Here is a 27,771-nt window from a genome sequence, read left to right on the forward strand (position 1 = left end):
TTTAAAGTGATATCAGGAGTGCTGTTAGTAAAATGAGTGAATCCTAACACCCTGTTAGGACAACTAACGCATATATAATAAGACTAATGAAAAAGTGGTGTTACCCAGAATTAGAGGACTATGAGTTTCACTATGGTAAGTATATCATATTTATAAAGGATAGGCAGTATAGAAGGTGGGGTGCCATGCTTCTTATCAAAAACAGCCTGAGCACGTCAAAGGTTTTCCCAGATTCAGAATTTATGCATGCCAGCATAGAGTCTTTGTGGTGTTGAGGTAGTTGAAAACAAAGATGAAATGAGAGTGAAGATATACTACAGACCAGAAGATTGTGGAAAGAATGATGAAGAGTTTCTATATTCAGGTGGAATGGGAAAGCAAATATGAATGTCTTATTATGAGTGATTTCAATTTGCCCATTATTGATTAGAGAAAGTAGGAGGGGAAACTTGCCATGGGTTCAAAATTTTTAAATAAACTAGATGATTATTATTTGTACGAGGGTATTTGAAAAGTTTGCAGTCTGAGTGTGAAAGGGTAGTGGTACAGTGTGAAAAATTTCTGTTCTTAAGGTATAATACTTCAAATAGTAACCCACCAAGTTTCATTCAATTTCAATAAAGTTGTTTTTTTTTAATTACAGGTCCTAAAATCAGCAAAGTTGTGTGACTGAGGAATGATGGACAAAATCAATTGCTGTGCAGCCATCCAGTATTTTGGGAAAAATGTCCCTTTTTCCCAAATACTGGATGTGAGCATTTGCTGCAAATTTCCTTGCAAGATTTGTGACCTTGCAAAGAGATGTGGGTCCATCACCTTTAGCCAGTGACAAGGAAATAGTCCAAACAATGGAAACACAGCTCTATTCTCCCTCCAAAGAAAGCCAAATCAATTCCTTCTGCTGTCTAGATGATGGCATCAGTTTTTTGGGATTCTGGTGGAGTGTTCCTAGTAGATTACCTTTGAAAAGACCAGACAGTCACAGGGGCATATTATGCAGACCTTGTGAAGCATTTATGTGGCCTTTCTGAAGGTAAACTGGATTCCCAAGAGAAAACTTTCATCGTAGCTGGAACCAGCACATTGCAGCATTGGTGGCAAAAGTATATTGACTCAGAAGGGGACTATATTGAAAAGTAATGTGTTACCAGACTCCTCAAATAAACCCTTCATAGTTAGGCCATGAACTTTTCAAATGCCCCTTGTATCAACATATTAGAGAAATTACTATAAGTAAGAATATTCCATATTTGATCATCATCCATGAATCAGATGACATCATAAGGCTGAGAGTATAGAAACCATTAGTAGGGAATGAATACAGTGGGGCCCCAACATCCGATGGTAATTCGTTCCACAAAACTCATCGTATGTTGAAAATATTTTAAGTTGAAACCAATAACATATTGATTCCCTGTGATTCATTCCCCAATAACACATAAAATAGGTATTTCTTATATGTTATACTTCATTTTTACATTAAAAATGAGTGTTTTATAAAGATTATTTAATAAATAGTTGTAAAACATCTTAAAATAAAAAACAAACAATAAATATTTTAACTATTATCAGAGAAACGGAGAACATGCTTTGTAAAAACGATACGTGGAACAGGACCAGGGTATGTCTGCCAGGAGCAAAGGTTGATGACATTGCAGAGTGGATATAATCTTTTAAGGGCGCAAAAGGTGATATAGTTGTAAACGTTGGCACTAATAATATTAAGAGTAGGAGAACAGCGGAATTACTTAACAAGTACAGGTCACTGTTTGAAAAAAGCAGTGAATTAGGGTTGAATTTGAAAGTGTCCGCAATTCTGCCCAGACACGATAGGAGGGAGTATATGATGAGAGCCTTGTCGATCAATTCGGCCCTGGAAAGATCGTGCAAGGCTCAAGGGTTAGAATTTTTTTCAGCCTGGTCTGAACTTGTTAACAGGAGAGACTGCTTCTACAGGGAAGGGATACACTTAAATAGAAAGGGTGCAAGAATATTTGCTGATGCTTTCGAAGCATCGTTAGGTGGGTCGGAAAACTGCCAGCTTGGGGGGATACAAGGACTAATAGATTAACAGTAGCCACTGGCAGAGGTGAAAGCGATTCTTGCACTGCTTCTATTGGAATGAGCAGAAGCCTGGAAAACAAGATGCAGGATATTTCAGAGACTGCTGGCAGTCATTGTGGTACAAGTAAACACATGGGTTGTGTTAGGGTAGCTAAGAATAGGAACAGGTGCATGTATACTTGCATGTACACCAGTGCTGGGAGTTTGGTAAATATATTTGATGAATTTGAGGTATTGCTCAAAACATCAAAGGCAGATATTGTTGGGATATCAGAGACGTGGTGTCACACAGATATAAGGAATGCAGAACTGGAATTTGGGGAATACAATGTGTACAGAAAGGATAGACAGGATAGGAAGGAAGGAGGGGTTATGCTATTAGTTAAGAAACACATAAAATCCAAGGAAGTGAAGCCAGTCGACATCGCTGGACAGTGCAGTGTCGAGTTAGTTTGGTGTGACATAAGCATTGGGAGATCAAAATTGAGAGTAGGAGTGTGCTATAGGCCTAATGACTCTGATGAGTATAATAAGAAACTGTACAGGGAAATAGAGTGGGCCAGTAAATCAGAGAGTCTTATAATGGGGGATTTTAATTTCCCAGATATTGACTGGAATATGTGGATTGGTCACTCATACCTCATACACTAGCAAGACTTTTGTGGATTTATTGGATGATTGTTTTCTTCATCAGCATGTTCGGGAGGCAACTAGAGGGAGTAATACTCTTGATCTGATTATCAGTGGTAATTCTTCATGCATTAAGAATCTGCAGATAAAGGAACCACTAGGTGGCAGTGATCACAGTGTGCTGAAGTGGAATTTACCCAAAGAGTAATTACCATCGGGGGTAAAGGAAAGGGTTTTTGCTTTCGTAAAGGTGACTATGACGGTCTGAAATAGTATTTAAATTCTATACAGTGGGACCAACTGATCATGTTACCAACAGCAAATTCAAAATGGGAAGCATTAAAAGAACTTATCTCGGAAGCTACTAGGCTTTACATACCAACTAAGAAATATTGTTCAAGGTTTAGGCCTAAATAGATGTCAGATGAACTAATGAGACAAATGGCAGAGAAGAAAAATGCATGGGATACATATAAATTAATGGGTGACATGGAAGCCTATGATAGATATAAGTTGATATGCAACCAAGTTACAAAGGAGGTTAGGCAGGCAAAGGCAGATTATGAGAAATCTTTGGCAAAGGATGCAAAGAAAAACAGAAAAGAGTTCTTTACCTATGTAAACTCTAGAAGTAAAGGGATGAATCAAATAGGTCCACTGGATATTGATGGTTCAACAGTCGAGGATCCTGCTCAGGTGGCTAACAAACTAAATGAGTATTTTGCATCTACATTCACACATGAGGAGTTATTCAGGAAGGAGAATGCCAGAGGTGAAGTAAACTCTGGCAGTGAGCTAGATGATTTTGTAATAACTGAGAGGAAAGTGGAGGAGAAATTGTTGAGGATAAACATAAAAAAGGCACCCGGGGTGGATGGGATCTATCCAGTTATATTAAAGGAGGCAACAGAGGAATTAAGGGAACCCTTAGCCATAATTATGAGAGCTTCTTTGGACTCAGGGGAGGTTCCCATAGACTGGAGATGTGCAAATGTGACCCCAATTTACAAAGGAGGATCAAAGGCTGACACAAGTAATTATAGACTTGTGAGTTTAACTTCTGTTCCAGGAAAATTAATAGAGTCACTGTTTAAAGAAGCACTTCAGGATCATCTAGACAAGACTTCAGTTATAGCTCGGACACAGCATGGGTTTGTTAAGGGAAAGACTTGCCTGACCAATTTGATTTGATACTATGATGCAGTCACAAAAGAACTGGATGCACGGAATAACTGTGATATTATATATTTGGATCTTAGAAAGGCTTTTGATACTGTTGCACATGGAAGACTGCTGCACAAATTGGAGCAGTGTGGCATCGGAGGCAAATTGCTGCTATGGATAAGTGGATGGTTAAGGGGAGAAGACAGAGAATGGTAATCAATGGACACTGCTCATCGTGGACTAATCTTATTAGTGGAGTCCCTCAGGGTTCAGTGTTGGGTCCATTGTTGTTTTCTGTATTTATAAATGATATTGATGATGCTATATCAAGCTTAATGTCCAAGTTTGCAGACGATACAAAAGTTGGCAGGGTTGTTAAGTACACTACTGACAGTATGCTGCTGCAACAGGATCTGGAAAGGTTGAGCAGATGGGCTGAGAGGTGGCAAATGAAGTTTAACATTGACAAATGTAAAGTACTACATATGGGAAACAGTAACCCCAGAGCAACGTATCAATTCTGTGGTACTACACTGACAGTGGTAGAGAATGAAAAGTACCTGGGGGTAATTGTGCAGGCAGATATGAAGTTTTCTGAGCAATGCAGACTGACTGCAAGAGTAGCTCATGATGTCTTATCAATGATATACAGGAATTTTTCTAGCAGGGATAAGGAGGTGATTATCCCCTTATATAAGGCAATGGTCAGACCACACATTGAGTACTGTATACAGGTCTGGAGGGCTCATTTCAAGAAGGATGTAGAGTTGCTGGAATGAGTATAGAGAAGGGCAACAAGATTAGTGAATGGAACAAAGGGTTGCTCGTATGAAGAAAGGCTTAAGTTTTGCAAATTACAGTGTCTGGAGACTAGGCACTGGCGAAGTGATCTGATAGAGGTGTTAAAAGCCTTGAATGGTTTGAGCATGCTCAATGCTGATGGGATTCTTTCTCTTGCTCAGAATAATCACCTGAGAGGGCATAAATTCAAATTGAGGAAAGACAGATATAGGATAGATGTGCGGAAATTTGCCTTTAGCCAGCGGATAGTTGGTTGGTGGAACAGGCTTCCATCCCTTGTTGTGGAAGTTGATAGCCTAAATAAATTGAAGGCTCAGCTGGACTGGTATTTCGAATGAACGGAAGGGTGAAATGGGAGTGGGTTTTTTTTTTTTTTTCTTTTTGGATGATGCTGCATAAGCTTGCTTTCTTGCATCATATGCCTTTACTAATTCTAAATTAGCATTTTCCTTAGACTTGAAGTGTAGAGCTGAGGAAATCAATGGTGTTGTAGTGGTGGTTGGACAATCAAGCATTTGGTGTCTTTTGTCGCTACTGGCAAAGAAACTGTCCAAAGTGGACTATTTTTGACAACTTTTTTGTAGCTTCCTGAAGTTTCCATTTGTAGCTTCCATTTTGCCCCTCATGAGTTTAGTGTTTTCAATATCAGGGTGTTTTTTTACCACTTCTCTTAAACACTCCCAACAAGAAATGACAGTGTTCAACTCATCAGGTGACACTTTTTTTTTTGGGGTGTCTTTTTCTTCCTCTTCCTCTCCAATGTCATTCTCTGTAATTTTCTTGAACTCTTGTAGCTTCTCTATTGTTAGCTCACGCCCTTGGCGAAAATTTCTGCCCATGTATTGTTCCAACTATATTGGTATCTGCAAATATCATTTGTCCTGAAAATAAGAGATAGTATGGAACGGTATATCGGTTCCTGAGAATATCGGATGTTGATGTCATCATAAGTCGAAGCCCCACTGTTCTATGCTGGATGGTGAGGAGAGAGGCAGCCTTATGATGTCTCTCTTAACTGAGATGATAGCACTTTGGGGTTGATATTAGAATTGTGCAATACCTTTTAAAGCAATAGTCACAAAATCTATGAATGCATAACTCCCTCTTATCCGGTCTCGCTTTAACCAGCCTCCATTTTAACTGGCCATATTTTCGTTGAGATTTTTCTGCGAATCAGATTTCCCATCTTATGGGTCCAGTAGAAAAACAAAATTAAAAGATTCTGAGAATGAGTACAGTGCACTGTAACGGTCTTATAACTTTTTTCACTTCAGTTATTCTTTGCTGGCTGTGCTGTTTGGATCGCAATCACTCTGTGTGTTCGTATTTTCATCGTTAATTTTTGTTTTTTAAATTATGTTAACTTGAAATGATAGGCTCGAACAAGCATAAATGGAATGTGTTAACTATTGAAAGAAAACTAAAAGCATTGGAACATATTGATAATGGAGAACCTGTAAAATGGATATGTAACGAACTGTGTGTCCGAAAAAGTATGATTAATGATTGGCAGAGAAACCAGAAATCTCTTCAAGACTTCATTATGCACATAGAATCAGAAAAAGTGCTCTTAGACAGATGCACTATGAAGAAGCCAAAAAATGAAGTCATTGATGAAGCATTATGGATGTGGTTTATGCACGAACAACAAAGAGGAACACCTCTTAGCGTGCCAGTTTTGAAGGAAAAGGCAGTACACTTGCACAAGAAATTCAACAGCAGAGAAGAATTCTTAGCCAGCAAGGGATGGCTTTCACGATGGAAAAAGTGCCACAGAATTCATTATCTGGGTGAGTGTTTGCAGCTAGAAATTGTCAGCAGATCAAAATGCTGCAAATAAATTTTCCCAAAATTTTTAGACTTCATACAGAAGGAAAATCTTACTCCTGAATTAGTCTACAATTTGGATGAAACAGGCATAAATTTTAAGCTTCTTTCAACGAAAACGCTAGAAACATCACAAGAAACATTCACTATGTTTCGAAATGAATAAACAGAGAATCACTGTAGCACTTTGTATAAATGCTGCTGGGAGCCACAAACTGCCCCTTTTCATTGTAGGAAAGTCAGCCAAACCAAGAGCATTTAAAAATGTAAATTTCAATGCTCTACCAGTTCACTACCAAGCCCAGAGGTCAGCTTGGATGAATTCTTTTCTATTTGAAGAATGGTTTTCAACTGAATTCATTCTAAAAGTTAAGGCATATTTGACATGTTTGAAATAGTAGGAGTAGTAGTAGTAGTGGCATGTGATGCAAGAAAGCAAGTGTATGAGCTTATGCGGCATCAGCGAAAACAAAAAATCACACCATTCCCCCCAAATGCCTGTCCAGTTCCTCCTTAAATTAATTTAACCTATCAACTTCGACAACGACAGATGGAAGTTTGTTCCAGCAATTAACCACCCGCTGGCTAAAGGCAAATTTCCGCACCATCTATTCTATGTCTCTTTCCTCAATTGGAATTTATGCCCCCTTAGGTTTGTAATCTGAACAAGTGGAAGGATCCCATCAGAATTCAGCTTACTCAACCCATTCAAGGCCTTATACACCTCAGTCAGATCACCGTGCAGGTGCCTAGTCTCCAGCCACTGCAATTTGCAGAACTCAATCTCTCTTGTAAGAGGATCTCTTCATTCCCCTCACCAATCTTGTTGCTCTTCTCTGTACACGCTCAAGCAATTCTACATCCTTCTTAAAATGAGGCCTCCAGACCTATACGCAGTACTCAAGGCTTGGCCTGACCATTGCCTTATACAGAGGGACAATCACCTCCTTTTCCCTGCTAGCAAAATTCCTATATATCATTGACAAAACCCCATGACCTGCCCTGGCAGCCTGTCTGCATTGCTCAGAAAACTTCATATCTGACTGCACAATTACTCCCAGGTATTTTTCATTTTTGACCACCTTAAGTGTAGTACCACACAGTTGGTACGTTTCTCTGGGGTTACTTCTACCCATATGCAGTACTTTGCATTTGTCAAGGTTAAACTTCAGTTGCCACTTCTTAGTCCATCTGCCCAAATTATCTAGATCCTGTTGCAGTAGCACACTGCCATTACTTTCATTAACAACCCTGCCAACCTTTATATCATCTGCAAACTTCGACACTAAGCTTGATATACCTTCAACAATATCATTGATAAATATACAAAACAACAGAGGACCCAACACTGAACCCTGTGGGACTCCACTAATAACATTAGTCCACGAAGAGCAGCACCCATTAATTACCACCCTCTGTCTTCTCCCACTCAACCATCCTTTTATCCATTGTAGCAACTTACCCTTAATACCATTCTGCTCCAATTACCACTCAAGGCTATTCTTCTCCTTGACAACACTCCAATACATCCCATTGACCTATCTTTTGATGACATCAAGGTGGTGTTTTTATCACCTAGTGTTACATCTTTGGTGCAACTTATGGAGCAAGATGAAACGGGAACTCACTGAGGCCCTTAAGAAAATTAACATCAAGGATGTGATTTACGTGTTGGCATCTGTTTTTGAGAAAATGCCATCATCAATGTTTGTGAGGTCATGGAGAAAACTATGGCCTGATGTCGAAAAATTAACTGCAAACTGCAATCTGGACAAAGTGCTGTGTGCTGAAGACCACGACAACATTGCTCTTCTTAATGATTTGAAACAATTATGAGAATTCAAAGACCTGGAAGAAAGAGACATCAATAAATGGCTTGTAGGCGATAATATTCTAGAGAATGAAATGTTAACAGATGAAATTATCGAAGCAGTTAGTCAAGAATAAATGGCGGAAGATGAAGAACCAGAGAACCCAGACACTATGAGCGGAGATAAAAATGACAAAAGAATAAATCATTCGGAAGGAAAGAAAGCTCTTGAAACTGTGTCAAGGACACCCCCTTATCTTGCTGTGCGATAAGTTATATCAAACAGCAAGATAATTCTTCTGCCATTGATATAATTCTTATGAAAAATTGGCGCAATTTTGCTTCAAAAAACTTCAAATTTAAATCGAAAAGACAAATGAAGATTACGAATATTTTTTATCTAAGTAAATGTTTAATAAACATTTATATACAACATACTGTATGTATATTTTTTTTTATTTAATTTACAACCTGTAAATGGTATTTTGCATGTGTTTTTTGAATTAACTGGCCATTCGTGTATCCAGCCTGAGATCCGGTCCCATAGGGGCCAGTTAATCGGGAGTCTACTGTATATCATTAAGAAAATATAGCATGAGGAGGATGCCAAGACGGATGAATAAAGAGCTGGCCAGGTAAATATGGTGTGAGGAAGTTAGAGTGATGAAAAGTACTAAAGCCTATAACAACTCAAATTGAGCTGTAATATACTACAAAAAACAGGGATGTAGAGCTTTTCATGTATGTGAGTAAAAAGAAGAAAAAAACGAATCAGTTTGGGCCCTCGAGTTTAGAACGGTCTTAGGTAACTCAACTGATATTGCTAATGAACTGAACAGGTACTTCTCATCATACTTAACAAATTAAAGACAGGCTGTGTGAGTTTGGCTCAGCAATATGAAATTAGAAATATGTAAATTTAAGAAGACTGTTTATTAGAAAAGCTTTTAAACCTAAAAGTGAGTAAATTTCCTGCAACTCATGGTATATATACCTGCTGATTTTGAGGGAATGCATCAAACCTTTAATTTTGAAGTTATAGACTTGGGAGAGATTCCTCTGGATTGGAAAAGTGTCAATATATAAAGGTGGTTCTGAGAGTGATGTATGTAACTATAGACCAGTCAGTCTTACTTTTGGGAAAATAATGTTTAATTAACCTGGAAATGATTTTAGCAATTTTGGCCCAGTCATTCATAAGCTGTATATAGAAAATAATTTCAACATTATTTGTATTTTAGCAACTCTTGATCTTTCTTGAGAAGTTGAAATCACAGGTAAGAGTCTAAGTTGGATCACAGGGTGGCTGCAGAAGAGGCTGAGGGTTGTGATTAATGGTTACTCTTCACATCGAACTAATGTTGTAAGTGGGGTCTCCGTGGATCAGTTCTGGAACCACTGAACCGTGAAGATTTCTGATTTTCTTAAATCACATTAATGAAGATATAGACAGCATGAAGTCAAAATTTGAAGATGATGTAAAGGTCGGAAGAGTGGTTAATGATTAGTGTTCTTTAAGGGAGACTTGTATGGGTCTCAAGGATGATCAGAAAAGTGGCAGCTGTATTTTAATGCAGAAAAATGAAAGGTCTTATACTTAAGGAATAGGAACCTCAAGATAGCTAAGAAAGGGATTTGGGAGTTAAGATATGGACAGACATGAAGTTCTCTGAACAGATAATATACTGTGGAAGATCCCACAGGATATTATCAATGATTTATTGAACAGTTGCTTGTAGAGATATGGAGGCCATAATTTCACTGAATAAGGCAGTTGTAAGACCACACTTGGAATACTGTGTCGAAGTATAGAGACCTGGGCTAAAAAAGCCCACTGACCACCTGCTTGGTGAGATATCTACAAAGGGACACCCCTATAAGGAAAGATTTCAAATATGTGAGCATATTTGAAATCTGTGATATGTGAGCACAAAGATTTCAATATATGATTTAAGAGATTTCAAATATGATTTGAAATCTCAATTTGAAATTTCAATAAGATTTCAAATATGTGTTTATGAGTGTGACAACCAACACCTTAAATGGGACCTGATTCAGGTCTCTAAGACTCTTAAGAGATAGAATAGTAAAATGAATGAAGGCAAAATTTTCACTCTTGTTAATGATTCCAGAACTAGGGGCTATAAATTTGAATTACAGGGGAAAAGGTTTAGACTGGATTGTAGGAAGTTTTCTTTTAGCCAGTGAGTTTGGCTGATTACTGGAATGCATTATCTCCATGGGTAGTTGAGGCCAGTAGCCTGGGTACATTTAAAGGTCAGCTGGATCACTTATATGAGGAGGTAGTTCAAAACACAGGTAGTTCATTTTTTTTTTTTTAATATATATATATTTTATTTATTTATTTATTTTTTTTTGTGGTGCAACAAAAGCCTATGGCTGCTTTTCAATGTATGGTTAATACTAATACTTTGTGAATACAATCAAATGAACATTTTCTTAAAAGAGGATTTATTGACTTTTCTTTCCTTTATGACTTTTTTTTTTTTTTTTTTTCCAGAATTCTATTGTGTTAAGATATAAGCATAATGTACAGGAGGGAACACAAGTGAAACTTGACACAATGGATAGGACAAGCAACTGATTTTCTTGGCACACTGAATAATTTTTGCTTTGCCAGTGAGATGACCATTGAGAACATTTGGCTGGATATGTTCATTCCTAGGCTTATGCCTTAGTTTCATGACAATTCTGCCAATTTCATCTTCTATCACAGACGTGAGGGATCTCTTTCATGTAGCCACAAAAAATATTTCAGTAACACTACCCCAACAGTGGATGGATATGGTACTGATGACTTGCTTCAGTTTACAGACATCATGCCATGTAACCTGTTTTTGTGGAGTTATGTAATGGATGGTGTGTTTGTGTCACCATTACCAAGCCTCACTCCTGAATTAAAATATCGGATCACAGTAGCATCAGCTACCACAGACATACCAGCAAAGATCTGTAAAGAGGCACCTCCGTAGCCAGGTGGGCAGGAGCAGCAGTACGTAGCACACGCTTCTTGATTAGACTGGGGTTCGAGCCCATGACCACCAAATACGAAGGATGCGGAAAGGTCAGGGAATGACCACCGCATATCCCCGGAGCAGTATGTCCTTAGTTGCTAATGCTCCTAAAAACCAAACAATAATAATAATCTGGAGAGAAATGTACTATAAAAATCAACATCTGCAATGTGACTTGTGGTGCTAATATCAAGGGCCTGTAGGGGACCATAGAAAAATTTCAGCGATTGTCTGTCCCAAGAATAATAACTGCCAACTTTCATTTCTGTGATTTTTTTGAGAATGTTTACTTCTTTTTGAATTGCCCTGTATTTTAGTGTTTCATGGCAATTAGTAGTAGTTTCTTTAACATTTTAAAGAATTTAGTATATACTTTCTCGCTTTATAGTTTGTGTATTAATTTTCCAAAATAATATATTTTGAGACTAAACTTTTCTGTGGTGTATTTTTTTTTTAGGTAAAATTTATTACAAAAATCTGGCACCCTAATATAAGTTCTGTAACAGGAGCCATTTGTTTGGATATTTTGAAAGATCAGTGGTAAGTAGTAGTCTTGTAATTTTAAATGACATTTTTTGCTGAAAATTACCTTTTTGTTAAAGCTTTTTATCTTAATTTGAATGGCTTGATATAATTTTCGGTTATAAATAAAATAATTTGGTGTCATTATACTTAATACTGCATTTAAAAATTCTGAATTATAAGAAAAGCATTTCATATTAGAAAATATGTAGAAAATGAAGGAGAGGAAATTTTATGAAAAATACAGATGCTAGTCATTACAAAATTATTAGTCAGAATAATAATAAAAACACTTATCGTCTACAATACACTTTTAATAATGTTGAACCAAGCATTGAATGCTGGTGTAAAATTCCATGGTAGGAATTTTCCACCAATTGGTTGGAAAATTCCATGCTGCGATTTCAGAGCTAAAAATGTGACATGCTCATTGTGTTGTTGTAATTCTCGTAATAAGAATTAGGGTCAGGTGAATGTCAGATGAACTAACGAGACATATGGCAGAGAAGAAAAATGCATGGGATACATACAAATTAACACGTGACACAGAAGCCTATGACAGATACAAGTTGATCTGTAACCAAGTTACAAAGGAGGTTAGGCAGGCGAAGGCAGATTTCGAGAAATCTTTGGCAAGGGATGCAAAGAAAAACAGCAAAGAGTTCTTTACTTATGTAAACTCTAGAAGGAAGGGGATGAATCAGATTGGTCCACTTGATATCGATGGGTCAACTGTTGATGTTCCTGCTCAGGTAGCTAACAAACTGAATAAATATTTTGCATCGACATTTACACATGAGGAGTTATTCAGTGAGGGGAATGCCAGAGGTGTATTCAACTCTGGCAGTAAGCTAGAGAATCTTGTAATAACTGAGAGTAAAGTGGAGGAGAAATTGTTGAAGATATATACAAGAAAGGCACCTGGGGTAGATGGGATCTATCCAGTTATATTAAAGGAGGCAGCAAAGGAAGTAAGCAAACCCTTAGCCATAATTATGAGAGCTTCCTTGGACGCAGGGGAAGTACCCATGGACTGGAAATGTGCAAATGTGACCCCAATTCACAAAGGAGGATCAAAGGGCGACACAAGTAATTATAGACCTGTTAGTTTAACTTCTGTTCTAGGAAAATTAATGGAGGCACTGGTTAAAGAAGCACTGCAGGATCATCTAGACAAGACTTCAGTTATAGCTTAGACAAGCATGATTTTGTTAAGGGGAAGTCTTGCCTGACCAATTTGATTGGATACTATGATGCGGTCACAAAAGAACTGGATGCAGGGAATAACTTTGATATTATATACTTGGATCTTAGAAAGTCTTTTGATACTGTTGCACATGGAAGACTGCTGCACAAATTGGAGCAGTGTGGCATTGGAGGCAAATTGCTGCTATGGATAAAGGGGTGGTTGAGGGGGAGAAGACAGAGAGTGGTAATCAATGGACACTGCTCATCGTGGACTAATGTTATTAGTGGAGTCCCTCAGGGTTCAGTATTGGGTCCATTATTGTTTTCTGTATTTATAAATGATATTGATGATAGTATATCAAGCTTAATGTCCAAGTTTGCAGACGATACGAAGGTTAGCAGGGTTGTCAAGGACACTACTGACACTATGCTACTGCAACAGGATCTGGAAAGGTTGAGCAAATGGGCTGAGAGATGTGGCAAATGAAGTTTAACATTGACAAATGTAAAGTACTACATATGGGAAACAGCAACCCCAGATCAACATATCAACTCTGTGGTACTACACTGACAGTGGTAGAGAATGAAAGGGACCTGGGGGTGGTTGTGCAGGCAAATATGAAGTTCTCTGAGCAGTGCAAATGGGCTGCAAGAGTAGCTCATGGTGTATTGTCAATGATATATAGGAATTTTTCTAGCAGGGATAAGGAGGTGATTATTCCCTTGTATAAGGCAATGGTCAGGCTACACCTGGAGTACTGCATACAGGTCTGGAGGGCTCATTTCAAGAAGGATGTAGAGATGTTGGATCGAGTACAGAGAAGGGCAACAAGATTGGTGAATGTAACAAAGAGGTGCTCTTACGAAGAAAGGCTTAAGTTTTGCAAATTACAGTGTCTGGGGACTAGGCACCAGCGAGGTGTTCTGATAGAGGGGTATAAAGCCTTGAATGGTTTGAGCATGCTCAATGCTGATTGGATTCTTCCTGTTGCTCAGAGTAATCACCTAAGAGGGCATAAATTCAAATTGAGGAAAGACAGATGTAGGATAGACGTGAGGAAATTTGCCTTTACCCAGCAGGTGGTTGGTTGGTGGAACAGACTTCCATCCCTTGTCGTGGAAGTTGATAGCCTAAATAAGTTTAAGGCTCAGCTGGACAGGTATTTTGAACGAACAGAGGGGTGAAGTAGAAGTGGTTATTTTTTATTTACTTATTTATTTATTTTTTTGATTGATGCTGCATAAGCTTGCTTTCTTGCATCAAATGCCTCTACTAATGCTAATGCTAACCCATCCTTTAGAACAGTCTTTCTCAACCAGCATTATCTTTACAAAGTGTTTCCTTCTTTTTCCATTTGAAAAATTCTGTTAACAAAGGACTGCCATCTGTGAGGGTTAGCATTAGTATAGGCATATGATGCAAGAAAGCAAGCTTATGCAGCATCAGCAAAAAAAAAAAAAAAACCCACTCCCATTTAACCCTTCCGTTCGTTCGAAATAACAGTCCTGCTGAGCCTTAAATTTATTTAGGCTATCAACTTCCACAACGAGGGATGGAAGCCTGTTCCACCAACCAACTACCCGCTGGCTAAAGGCAAATTTCCGCACATCTATCCTAAATCTGTCTTTCCTCAATTTGAATTTATGCCCTCTCAGGTGATTATTCTGAGCAAGAGGAAGAATCCCATCAGCATTGAGCATGCTCAAACCATTCAAGGCTTTATACACCTCTATCAGATCACCTCTCCGGTGCCTAGTCTCCAGACACTGTAATTTGCAAAACTTAAGCCTTTCTTCGTAAGAGCACCCCTTTGTTCCATTCACTAATCTTGTTGCCCTTCTCTGTACTCATTCCAGCAGCTCTACATCCTTCTTGAAATTAGGCCTCCAGACCTGTATACAGTACTCTACGTGTGGCCTGACCATTGCCTTATACAAGGGGATAATCACCTCCTTATCCCTGCTAGAAAAATTGCTGTATATCATTGAAAAGACGCCATGAGCTACTCTTGGAGACAGTCTGCACTGCTCAGAAAACTTCATATCTGCCTGCACAATTACCCCCAGGTCCTTTTCATTCTCTACCACTGTCAGTGTAGTACCACAGAGTTGATACCTTATTCTGGAGTAACTGTTTCCCATATGTAGTACTTTACATTTGTCAACGTTAAACTTTATTTGCCACCTCTCACCTCATCTGCTCAACCTTTCCAGATCCTGTTGCAGCAGTATACTGTCAGTAGTGTCCTTAACAACCCTGCCAACTTTTGTATCGTCTGCAAACTTGGACATTAAGCTTGATATAGCATCATCAATATCATTTATAAATACAGAAAACAACAATGGACCCAACACTGAACCCTGAGGGACTCCACTAATAAGATTAGTCCACGATGAGCAGTGTCCATTGATTACCGTTCTCTGTCTTCTCCCCTTATCCATAGCAGCAGTTTGCCTCCAATGCCACACTGCTCCAATTTGTGCAGCAGTCTTCCATGTGCAACAGTATCAAAAGCCTTTCAAAGATCCAAATATATAATATCAAAGTTATTCCGTGCATACAGTTCTTTTGTGACTGCATCATAGTATCCAATCAAATTGGTCAGGCAAGTCTTTCCCTTAACGAAACCATGCTATGTCCGAGTTATAACTGAAGTCTTGTCTAGATGATCCTGCAGTGCTTCTTTAACCAGTGCCTCCATTAATTTTCCTGGAACAGAATTTAAACTCACAGGTCTATAATTACTTGTGCCAGCCTTTGATCCTCCTTTGTAAATTGGAGTCATTTGCACATCTCCAGTCTATGGGTACCTCCCCTGAGTCCAAAGAAGCTCTCATAATTATGGATTAGGGATTGCTTACTTCCTTTGCTGTCTTTTTTATGTTTATCTTCTACAATTTCTCCTCCACTTTCCTCTCAGTTATTACAAAATCATCTAGCTCACTGCCAGAGTTTACTTCACCTCTGGCATTCCCCTTCCTGAATAACTCCTCATGTGTGAATGTAGATGCAAAATACTCGTTTAGTTTGTTAGCCACCTGAACAGGATCATCAACAGTTGAACCATCAATATCCAGTGGACCAATCTGATTCATCCCTTTCCTTCTAGAGTTTACATAGGTAAAGAACTCTTTGTTGTTTTTCTTTGCATCCTTTGCCAAGGATTTCTCATAATCTGCCTTTACCTGCCTAATCTCCTTTGTGACTTCGTTACAGACCAGCTTATATCTATCATAGGCTTCCATGTCACCCAATAATTTATATGTATCCCATACATTTTTCTTCTCTGCCATATGTCAGTTTAGGCCTAAATGGATGTCAGTTCATCTGACATCCATTTAGGCCTAAACCTTGAACAATATTTCTTAGTTGGTATGTAAAGCCTAGTAGCTTCCAAGATAAATTCTTTGAATGCTTCCCATTTTGAATTTGCTATTGGTAACATCATCAGTTAGTCCCACTGTATAGAATTTAAATACTGTCTCAGACCATCGTAGTCTCCTTTACGAAAGCAAAAACTCTTCCCTTTACCCCTAATGGTAGTTACCTCTTTGAGTAAATCCCACTTCAGCACATTGTGATCACTTCCACCTAGTGGTTCCTTTATCTGCAGATTCTTAATGCATGAAGAATCGCTACTGATAATCAGATCAAGAGTATTACTCCCTCTAGTTGCCTCCTGAACATGCTGATGTAGAAAACAAATCATCCAATAAATCCACAAAAGTCTTTCTAGTGTGTGAGTGACCAACCCACAAATTCCCATCAATATCTGGGAAATTAAAATCCCCCATTATAAGAGTCTCTGATTTACTGGCCCACTCTATTTCCCTGTACAGTTTCTTATTATACTCATCAGAGTCATTAGGCCTGTAGCACACTCCTACTCTCGATTTTGATCTCCCAATGCTTGTGTCACACCAAACTGACTCGACACTGCACTGTCCATCGATGTCGACTGGCTTCACTTCCTTGTATTTTATGTTTCTTAACTAATAACATAACCCCTCCTCCCTTCCTATCCTTTCTGTACACATTGTACTCCCCAAATTCCAGTTCTGCATTCCTTATATCTGTGTGACACCACGTCTCTGATATCCCAACAATATCTGCTGTTGATGTTTTGAGCAATACCTCAAATTCATCAAATTTATTTACCAAACTCCTAGCATTGGTGTACACGCAAGTATACATGCACCTGTTCCTATTCTTAGCTACCCTAACACAACCCATGTGTTTACTTGTACTGCAATGACTTCCAGAAGTCTCCGAAGTACCCTGCATCTTGTTTTCCAGGCTGCTTCTCATTCCAATAGAAGCAGTGCAAGAATCATTTTCACCTCTGCCAGTAGCTACTGTTAATCTCTTAGTCCTTGTATCCCCCCCAAACTAGCAGTTTTCCGGCCTACCTAACACTGCCACGATAGCATCAGCAAATATTCTTGCACCCTTTCTATTTAAGCGTATCTCATCCCTTTAGAAGCAGTCTCTCCTGTTAACAAGTACAGACTAGGCTGGAAAAAATTCTACCCCTTGAACCTTGCACAATCTTTCCAGGGCCGAATTGATCGACAAGACTCTCATCATATACTCCTTCCTATCGTGTCTGGGCTGAATTGCATACGCTTTCAAATTCAACCCTAATTCATTGCTTTTTTTCAACTTTGACCTGTGCTTGTTAAGTAATTCCACCGGTCCCCTACCCTTAATATCATTAATGCCAACATGTACAACGATATCACCTTTTGTGCCCTTAAAAGATGATATCCGCTCTACAATGTCATCAACCTTTGCCCCTGGCAGACATACCCTGGTCCTGTTCCACCTATCCTTTTTACATACCATGTTCCCCGTTTCCCTGACAATAGAGTCACCAACAACTACTAGTTACTGTGGGACCAGAGCATTCTGCCCTGGTGGTTGCCGCTGTGTTGTGTGATGATCAAGTGCAAGCTCTGGCGCTGATGTGGGCAGCTGAGAGCTTGATGGTCCCTCAGTTTAAATCCTTCGAGGGCATCCATCCTGTCCTTCAAGCTCTCATATAGGCCCATAACAATGCTGAGTTGTCGCCTTATTTCCTTACACTGCTTACATCGCGCCCACACAAAGACATCCCCCATGGCAATATCATGTCCCGCACCCGATTGCTCCACAAACATCAAGAAAGCAGTGCATTTGAAAAGGCTGTGATTCAGAGGGCAAGTTTCCCTCTGATCCACAGCACTCCGATTAGCTTGAGCCTTTTGCTTTGCAGCTCTGGTCTGAGTCATGATTTCGATTTAATTTCAATAAAATTTCAATTTCAGTACAAAATTATAACCCTAAAATTGTATCCCAGCACAGTTATAACACTATACAGGGTGTCCCAAAAATATTGGTACAAATGTTTAGGGCAGGTAGGTAACATCTAAAGGAATGTGAATCGCCTAGGAACCCATAACCGGAACCATCACCGTAAGTTGGTACACAGTGCTGTTCATCAGTTCACAAGAGGGAAAATTTCTGGTTTACTCATTCAAGCAGTAGTCACCGCACAAAGAGCATGCATCGATATACGAACTGTGAGCTGGCAGACATGCACCTAGTGTATGGATTAGCAGAGGGCAATGAGCAAGCCACTCAACGAATTTATGTTGAATGCTTCCCACACAGACATGTACCGGACCACTGTTTGTTTGCGCGTGTGCATCAAAATTTGTGCGATTATGGGTCATTTAGAGGTAACAGAAGTAGTACGGTCAGAGCACGTTCGACATAAACTCCCGCCATGGAAGAAAGTGTGTTGAATGCCATCCAGAATAATCCTACTGCCAGCACACATGCCGTTGCCTCTGCCTTAGGAGTGTCTCGTTGCAGTGTACAGCGTGTCTGGCAGGCAGATATGAGGTTCTCTGAGCAGTGCAGACGGGCTGCAAGAGTAGCTCATGGAGTATTGTCAATGATATACAGGAATTTTTCCAGCAGGGATAAGGAGGTGATTATTCCATTGTATAAGGCAATGGTCAGGCCACACCTAGAGTACTGTATACAGGTCTGGAGGCCTCATTTCAAGAAGGATGTAGAGCTGCTGGAACGAGTACAGAGAAGGGCAACAAGATTAGTGAATGGAACAAAGGGGTGCTCTTACGAAGAAAGGCTTAAGTTTTGCAAATTACAGTGTCTGGAGACTAAGCACCAGCGAGGTGATCTGATAGAGGTGTATAAAGCCTTGAATGGTTTAAGCATGCTCAATGCTGATGAGATTCTTCCTCTAGCTCAGAAAAATCACCTGAGAGATCATAAATTCAAATTGAGGAAAGACAGATGTAGGGTAGACCTGCGGAAATTTGCCTTTAGTCAGCGGGTGGTTGGTTGGTGGAACAGACTTCCATCCCTTGTGGTGGAGGTTGATAGCCTAAATAAGTTTAAGGCTCAGCTGGACAGGTATTTTGAACGAACAGAGGGTGAAGTGGAAGTGGGTTTATTTTATTTTTTTTTTTTGGCTGATGCTGCATAAGCTTGCTTTCTTGCATCAAATGCCTCTACTAATGCTAATGCTATACCCCTTTCATCTCCAAAAGGTTCAGTTACTGCTCCCCCAAGATCATCCTGCATGTGTGGCTTTTGCGCAGTGGTTTCTCCAAGAAAGTGTTCAAGACTTGAATTTTCCAGCCTATGTTTTGTTCACGGATGAGGCTTATTTCACTCGGGAAGGCTTATTCAATCAGCACAATGCCCATGTATGGGCTCACGACAACCCACATGGTGTGTGCCCCCATGCGGCACAACGTCGCTTCGCAATAAATGTGGGGCAGGTATGGTCGGCAACTGCTTAGTCGGCCCACACCTGTTACCATCCCGCACGAACTCTTCTAAATATCGGATCTTTCTTGAACAAGTTCTACCAGGGTTACTTGACGATGTTCCAGCAAATGTGAGATGCAACATTTGGTTTCAACATGACAGGGCGCCTGCCCGTTATGGAAGGTGTGTTCATGACCATTTGAACAGGCATTTTGGACATTGATGGACCCATTGCCTGGCACCCACGCTCACCTGATTTATCGAGCCTTGATTTCTTTCTGTGGGGGGCCCTCAAATCTATCGTGTATGAATCGCCTGTGGAGATGGAAATGGATCTCATGACGAGACTCGTCTGCGCTGCTGCTACTGTCAAAGAAACTCCAGATGTGTTCGCTCGTGTCTGCCAATCCATGCTGTGTCGTGGTCACACATGCATCGCATCTCATGGTGGAACCTTCGAGCATCTGTTGTAACATCATGAAATGCATCCATCTCGTACTCCATTGTTAATATTATGTCAAATAAATGTTTGCCACTAATTATTGTCTTGTGTTATTTCTGCTTCTTGTGCCTCTGCTACTACTTTCCCATGACGTTTCTGGTTATGGGTTCCTATGCGATTCACATTCCTTTAGATGTTGCCTACCTCCCCTAAACGTTTGTACCAATATTTTTGAGACAGCCCGTATATATTTTTCAGTATCGAGTATTATCTACGAGTTCCGTTTGTAAAATCTAAGTCGTTATATGTATTTGGTTAAAAAGTACAATTTAATTGACAATGAAGTTTAACAAGATTAATAGATTTTACTAATTGAAAATATTATATAATATATTATACTATACTAAGCTAATGCTATCTAATTCGGGATATAACGTTGTATCGTATAACAATGGTGGCAAGTTACGAACAGTAAATCTACGGACACTTAAGTATTAAATTAACTTCCAAAATCTCTTTGTCTCAATTCAGAATAAACCAAGGATCTTGACTAGGTCTATAAGCTACTTATAGAAAATAATTTAATATAACAATTGGTCAATAAAGTGGCTAAATATGGCTAAAAAACTTTCCGTTCAGCAGAGCTGCAAAACTTGTAACACACTTATATACCCTTACCAATACTAAGTAATAACCTACAAAATCTCTATCTAAGTTAAACTTTAAACTAAGTATTGTAACTAGGAATATAAAGCTACTCTAGAAAATGAGTTAATATGCCAATTTAAGGTTATCCCAAAAGTATTTTGCACTGCACACATGCTCCTCGCTTCAAATTCTTGCATGCTGACATTCATCAGGATGATAATTTGAAGTTTAACCTCAACATTAGTGTGCTTGAAACAGAGTTCTTGTATCAAATGTATATGTAGAGCCTTTTAGAAGTGGATGTATACAAATATATGCTGGAAAGGTGTGCTGAGTTAGCAGTTGTTTGTTTGTTTGTTTTTTTTGGTTTTTAGGCGCATTAGCAACTAAGGCCATATTGCTCCGGGGATATGCGGTGGTCCTTCCCTGACCTTTCCGCTTCCTCCGTATTTGGTGGTCATGAGCTCGAACCCCAGTCCAATCAAGAAGTGTGTGCTATGCACTGCTGCTCCTTCCCACCTGGCTATGGAGGCACCTGAGTCAGCAGTAGACTGCAGTATAATTTTTATCCTTGGTCTCAAGGGTTTTGTCAAGGTCAACAGCATTGAAAACAAACAACACTCACATAGACCAAGAACATCTATGGACAACACATCAACAGTCATATATTACACTATTTTGGAGGAAGATGGACATATAACCTGTGAAGAAATAGCCAACAAAAATGGAATACTGAAATCATCTGTTCACAGAATTTTAGCTGAGGTGTTAAAAAAAATAAAGGGTTGTCACCCGATGGGTCCCACATTTGCTGTCAGAAGCATAAAGCATAATGAGCAAAGCATAAAGAAATTGCAACACAGTTACTCACACATTACCGACAAGAAGGTGAAGAGCTTTTAAAATGTATTGTTGCCATCGTTGAGACATGGACATGTGACTTTGAACCTGAACTGTAGTCACAATCAGCTCAATAGAAGCACCATCTTTATGATGCTCTTCTAAATGTTGCCAGCAACAATCAAAGATGAAGCAAATGGTCATCATGGCCTGTGATTATGAGAGCATTATTGCCATCTATTTATGTGCCACTTGGAAAATCATTAACCGGAGACTTGATATACAACTTTTCTTCATTAGAAATTATGGCCAAAAAATTCATCAGAAGTGGCCACAGATGAAACTGGTGTGCTAGCACCCCCCATGACAGTGCAAGGCCTCTTATCACACAGTCTGTATAGCTTGTTTTCTTTGTTTTCACTGATTACAAGTGGGAAGCTACCTCACCCACCTTATAGAGCTTTTACAAGTCCTTGCAATTACCCAAACTCAAAGAACTGTTATGTAGACAAAGCTTTCTGTCTTTAGAAGCATTGCTTGCAGCCATGGCCCAATGCATCAGACAGTGTAACTTTAGCAGACAGTTAAAATGGCATTCAAAAATTATCCAAATATTGGAAGCATCATAAGGTTTGAAGGAGACTACATTAAAAGTTTTTAATGAAAATTATGATATAAAATAAACTTGTTTTAAATTAACTGCTTTATTTCATCTAAAATTCACTCTCTTCAAATCCTTCATCTCTTCTGTAATTTATTCCTTTAGGAATGGATTAAAGAAATGAATTAAACTAAAAATTTTAAAGAGATTAAGGGTTTGAAATAGCTTTATTAAACTAATAAAATAACATAATGCAACTAAATATTATTCACCGATTGCTACAATCACGTTTTTCAATAGTTACTATAATCTGGCCATAAGCCACTGAAATAGTAGCTATTTGTTGGCCATTGTAGCATGTCTTTATTGAAGCTCTTGCTTTCATTTATTCTTATAATATGTTTCCTACTAATCCCAGTTGGTCCTTAATGGAAAAAAAAATTACAATTTTTAACCTTTCTGAGAAACTAAAACAAGTTAATTAAGTAGGAACTTCCAGTGAAAACACGAAAAAGCAGTTATGTATATGAATACTAAAATTAATGAATGTAGGTGTACATTTGTTATTGATTTAAATATTCCAGAAATTTTGTAAAATGGGTCACTTTCACAAAAATGATTATTTTTGTTCGCAAAGCATTAGCATTAGCATTAGTAGAGGCATTTGATGCAAGAAAGCAAGCTTATGCAGCATCAGCCAAAAAAAAAAAAAAAAAACCCACTTCCACTTCACCCCTCTGTTCGTTCAAAATACCTGACCAGCTGAGCCTTAAACTTATTTAGGCTATCAACCTCCACGGCGCCTCCGTAGCCAGGTGGGAAGGAGCAGCAGTGCATAGCACACGCTTCTTGATTAGACCGGGGTTCGAGCCCGTCACCACCAAATACAGAGAATGCGGAAAGGTCAGGGAATGACCACCGTATATCCCGGAGCAATATGGCCTTAGTTGCTAATGCTCCTAAAAACCAAATAACAAACAAACAAACAAACAATCAACCTCCACCACAAGGGATGGAAGTCTGTTCCACCAACCAACCACCCGCTGGCTAAAGGCAAATTTCCGCACGTCTATCCTACATCTGTCTTTCCTCAATTTGAATTTATGCCCTCTCAGGTGATTTTTCTGACCTAGAGGAAGAATCCCATCAGCATTGAGCATGCTTAAACCATTCAAGGCTTTATACACCTCTATCAGATCGTCTCACTGGTGCCTAGTCTCCAGACACTGTAATTTGCAAAACTTAAGCCTTTCTTCGTAAGAGCACTCCTTTGTTCCATTCACTAATCTTGTTGCCCTTCTCTGTACTCGTTCCAGCAGCTCTACATCCTTCTTGAAATGAGGCCTCCAGACCTGTATACAGTACTCTAGGTGTGGCCTGACCATTGCCTTATACAATGGAATAATCACCTCCTTATCCCTGCTGGAAAAATTCCTGTATATCATTGACAATACTCCATGAGCTACTCTTGCGCCCGTCTGCACTGCTCAGAGAACTTCATATCTGCCTGCACAACCACCCCCAAGTCCCTTTCATTCTCTACCACTGTCAGTGTAGTACCACAGAGTTGATACGTTGCTCTGGGGTTGCTGTTTCCCATATGTAGTACTTTACATTTGTCAATGTTAAACTTCATTTGCCACCTCTCAGCCCATCTGCTCAACCTTTCCAGATCCTGTTGCAGCAGCATAGTGTCAGTAGTGTCCTTGACAACCCTGCCAACCTTTGTATCGTCTGCAAACTTAGACATTAAGCTTGATATACCATCATCAATATCATTTATAAATACAGAAAACAATAATGGACCCAACACTGAGCCCTGAGGGACTCCACTAATAACATTAGTCCACGATGAGCAGTTTCCATTGATTACCACTCTCTGTCTTCTCCCCCTCAACCACCCCTTTATCCATAGCAGCAATTTGCCTCCAATGTCACACTGCTCCAATTTGTGTAGCAGTCTTCCATGTGCAACAGTATCAAAAGCCTTTCTAAGATCCAAGTATATAATATCAAAGTTATTCCCTGCATCCAGTTCTTTTGTGACTGCATCATAGTATCCAATCAAGTTGGTCAGGCAAGACTTCCCCTTAACAAAACCATGCTGTGTCTGATCTATAACTGAAGTCTTGTCTAAATGATCCTGCAGTGCTTCTTTAACCAGTGCCTCCATTAATTTTCCTGGAACAGACATTAAGCTCACAGGTCTGTAATTACTTGTGTCAGCCTTTGATCCACCTTTGTGAATTGGGGTCACATTTGCACATTTCCAGTCTATGGGTACCTCCCCTGAGTCCAAGGAAGCTCTCATAATTATGGCTAAGGGTTTGCTTACTTCCTTTGTTGCCTCCTTTAATATAACTGGATAGATCCCACCACCCCGGATGCCTTTCTTGTGTTTATCTTCAACAGTTTCTCCTCCACTTTACTCCCAGTTATTTCAAGATTCTGTAGCTTACTGCTAGAGTTGAATACACCTCTGGCATTCCCCTTGCTGAATAACTCCTCATGTGTGAATGTCGATGCAAAATATTCATTTAGTTTGTTAGCTACCTTAGCAGGATCATCAACAGTTGACCCATCAATATCAAGTGGACCAATCTGATTCATCCCCTTCCTTCTAGAGTTTACATAAGTAAGGAACTGTGCTGTTTTTCTTTGCATCCCTTGCCAAGGATTTCTCGTAATCTGCCTTCGCCTGCCTAACCTCCTTTGTAACCTGGTTGCATATCAACTTGTATCTATCATAGGCGTCTGTGTCATGTGTTAATTTGTAAGTATCCCATGCATTTTTCTTCTCTGCCATATGCCTCATTAGTTCATCTGACATCCATTTTGGCCTAAACCTTGAACAATATTTCTTAGTTGGTATGTAAAGCCTAGTAGCTTCCAAGATAAGTTCTTTGAATGCTTCCCATTTTGAATTTGCTGTTGGTAACATCATCAGTTGGTCCCACTGTATAGAATTTAAATACTGTCTCAGTCCATCGTAGTCGCCTTTACGGAAGCAATAACCCTTCCCTTTACCCCTAATGGTAGTTACCTCTTTGAGTAAATCCCACTTCAGCACACTGTGATCACTGCCACCTAGTGGTTCATTTATCTGCAGCTTCTTAATGCATGAAGAATCACTGCTGATAATCAAATCAAGAGTATTACTCCCTCTAGTTGCCTCCCAAACATGCTGATGTAGAAAACAATCATCCAATAAATCCACAAAAGCCCTGCTAGTGCGTGAGTAACCAGCCCCCAAATTCCAGTCAATATCTGGGAAATTAAAATCTCCCATTATAAGACTCTCTGATTTACTGGCCCACTCTGTTTCCCTGTACAGTTCCTTATTATACTCATCAGAGTCATTAGGCCTATAGCACACTCCTACTCTCAATTTTGATCTCCCAATGCTTATGTCACACCAAACTGACTCAACACTGCACTGTCCAGCGATGTTGACTGGCTTCACTTCCTTGGTTTTTATGTGTTTCTTAACTAATAGCATAACCCCTCCCCCCTTCCTATCCTGTCTATCCGTTCTTTAGACGTTGTACTCCCCAAATTGCAGTTCTGCATCCCTTATATCTGTGTGGCACCACGTCTCTGATATCCCAACAATATATGCCTTTGATGTTTTGAGCAATACCTCAAATTCATCAAATTTATTTACTAAACTCCTAGCATTGGTGTACACGCAAGTATACCTGCACCTGTTTCTATTCTTAGCTACCCTAACACAACCCATGTGTTTACTTGTACCGCAATGGCTCCCAGCAGTCTCTGAAATACCATGCATCTTGTTTTTCAGGCTTCTGCTTATTCTAATAGAAGCAGTGCAAGAATCTCTTTCACCTCTGCCAGTGGCTACTGTCAGTCTATTGGTCTTTGTCTCCCCCCAAGCTAGCAGTTTTCCGACCCACCTAACACTGCCTCGATAGCATCAGCAAATATTCTTGCACCCTTTCTATTTAAGTGTATCCCATCCCTGTAGAAGCTATCTCTCCTGTTAACAAGTACAGTCCAGGCTGAAAAAAATTCTACCCCTTGAGCCTTGCACAATCTTTCCAGGGCCGAATTTTTTTTTTTTATGAGAACCCCAAACACGAAAGGTATCAAAACCTATAGTACTTAGTACTGTGCAAGGGTTGAAGGAGAAGTATGGGGAGAGGGGGATGCCGGAAACTTTGCTCTAGAGACTAAACATGGGTTTCACCACTTCAAGCCTCCAATAAGCAAAGTGGTGGTATTTCACCGGTTGATGAAAGTCATCTACCACTTTGATCGACAAGGCTCTCATCATATACTCCCTCCTATCGTGTCTGTGCAGAATTGCAGACACTTTCAAATTCAACCCTAATTCTCGGCTTTTGTTCAACAGTGACCTGTACTTGTTAAGTAATTCTGCCGGTCTCCTACTCTTAATATTATTAGTGCCAACGTGTACAACTATATCACGTTTTGTGCCCTTAAAAGATGATATTCGCTCTAGAACGTCATCAACCTTTGCCCCTGGCAGACATACCCTGGTCCTGTTCCACCTATCTTTTTTACAAAGCATGTTCCCCGTTTCCCTGACAATAGAGTCACCAACAACTACTAGTTCCTTTGGGACCAGCGCATTCTGTCTTGGGGGTTGTGTCTATGTCACGCGATGCCCAAGTGCAAGCTCTGGCGTTGATGTGGGCAGCTGAGAGCTTGATGGGCCCCTCAGTTTAGTTTCTTCGAGGGCATCCACCCTGTCCTTCAAGCTCTCATATAGGCCCACAAAGAAGATTGTTTCTCAAAAATATAAGCAAGGTCTAATGATTCAGATAATGGAGGATTATAACTTTCCAGGTATTGACTGGAACTTGTGAGTTGGTCACTCACACAGTAGCAAGAATTTGTAGATTTACTGAATGGCTGTTTTATATGCTAGCATGTTATAGAGGAAACAGAAGAAATCTCATTATCAGCAGTGACTTTTCATGCATTAAGAACCTGTAGATAAAAGAACCACTAGGTTGCAGTGATTGCTGTGTATTGATATTGGTTATACTGAGATGTAATTACTGTCAAGGGCAAAGAGAAGGTGCTTTTGTAAAGGTGACTATAATCATCTCAGGCAGTTTTTAAATTTTATGCAGTGTGACCTGATGATGCTACCAAGAGCAAATTCTAAATGGGGAGCATTCAGGGAATTAATTATAGAAGATACTAGGCTTTTTATTCCAGCTAATTGATACTGTTCATGGCAGAGACTTAAATGCATGTCAGATGAACTAATGAGACTCATAACAGAAAAAAAAAAATACATAGGCTGCATTTAAATTATCAGGTAATACAGATACCTACCGTAGATGTAAATTGATCTGCAATCATGTCACAAAGAAGGTTAGGCAATGTTAAGCCAGATTACAAGAAGGCCCTAGCAAGGCATGC

The 27,771-nt window shown here is 39.5% G+C and overlaps 1 protein-coding gene across 1 annotated transcript in view; it reads left to right on the top strand.

Moving 5' to 3' along the window:
- Ubc4 (ubiquitin conjugating enzyme 4) overlaps positions 1-27,771 on the top strand; it is a 142,562-nt gene that overhangs the window by 56,757 nt on the left and 58,034 nt on the right. The window contains exon 3 of the mRNA XM_090383857.1: positions 11,789-11,871. Within this exon, the coding sequence (XP_090239983.1) occupies positions 11,789-11,871 (83 nt within the window). The remainder of the gene's footprint in view (positions 1-11,788; positions 11,872-27,771) is intronic.

Source organism: Mastigoproctus giganteus, chromosome 10 (genome assembly GCF_048544385.1).
Source record: "Mastigoproctus giganteus isolate SK-2022 chromosome 10, ASM4854438v1, whole genome shotgun sequence".
NCBI classification, from domain to species: Eukaryota; Metazoa; Arthropoda; class Arachnida; order Uropygi; family Thelyphonidae; genus Mastigoproctus; species Mastigoproctus giganteus.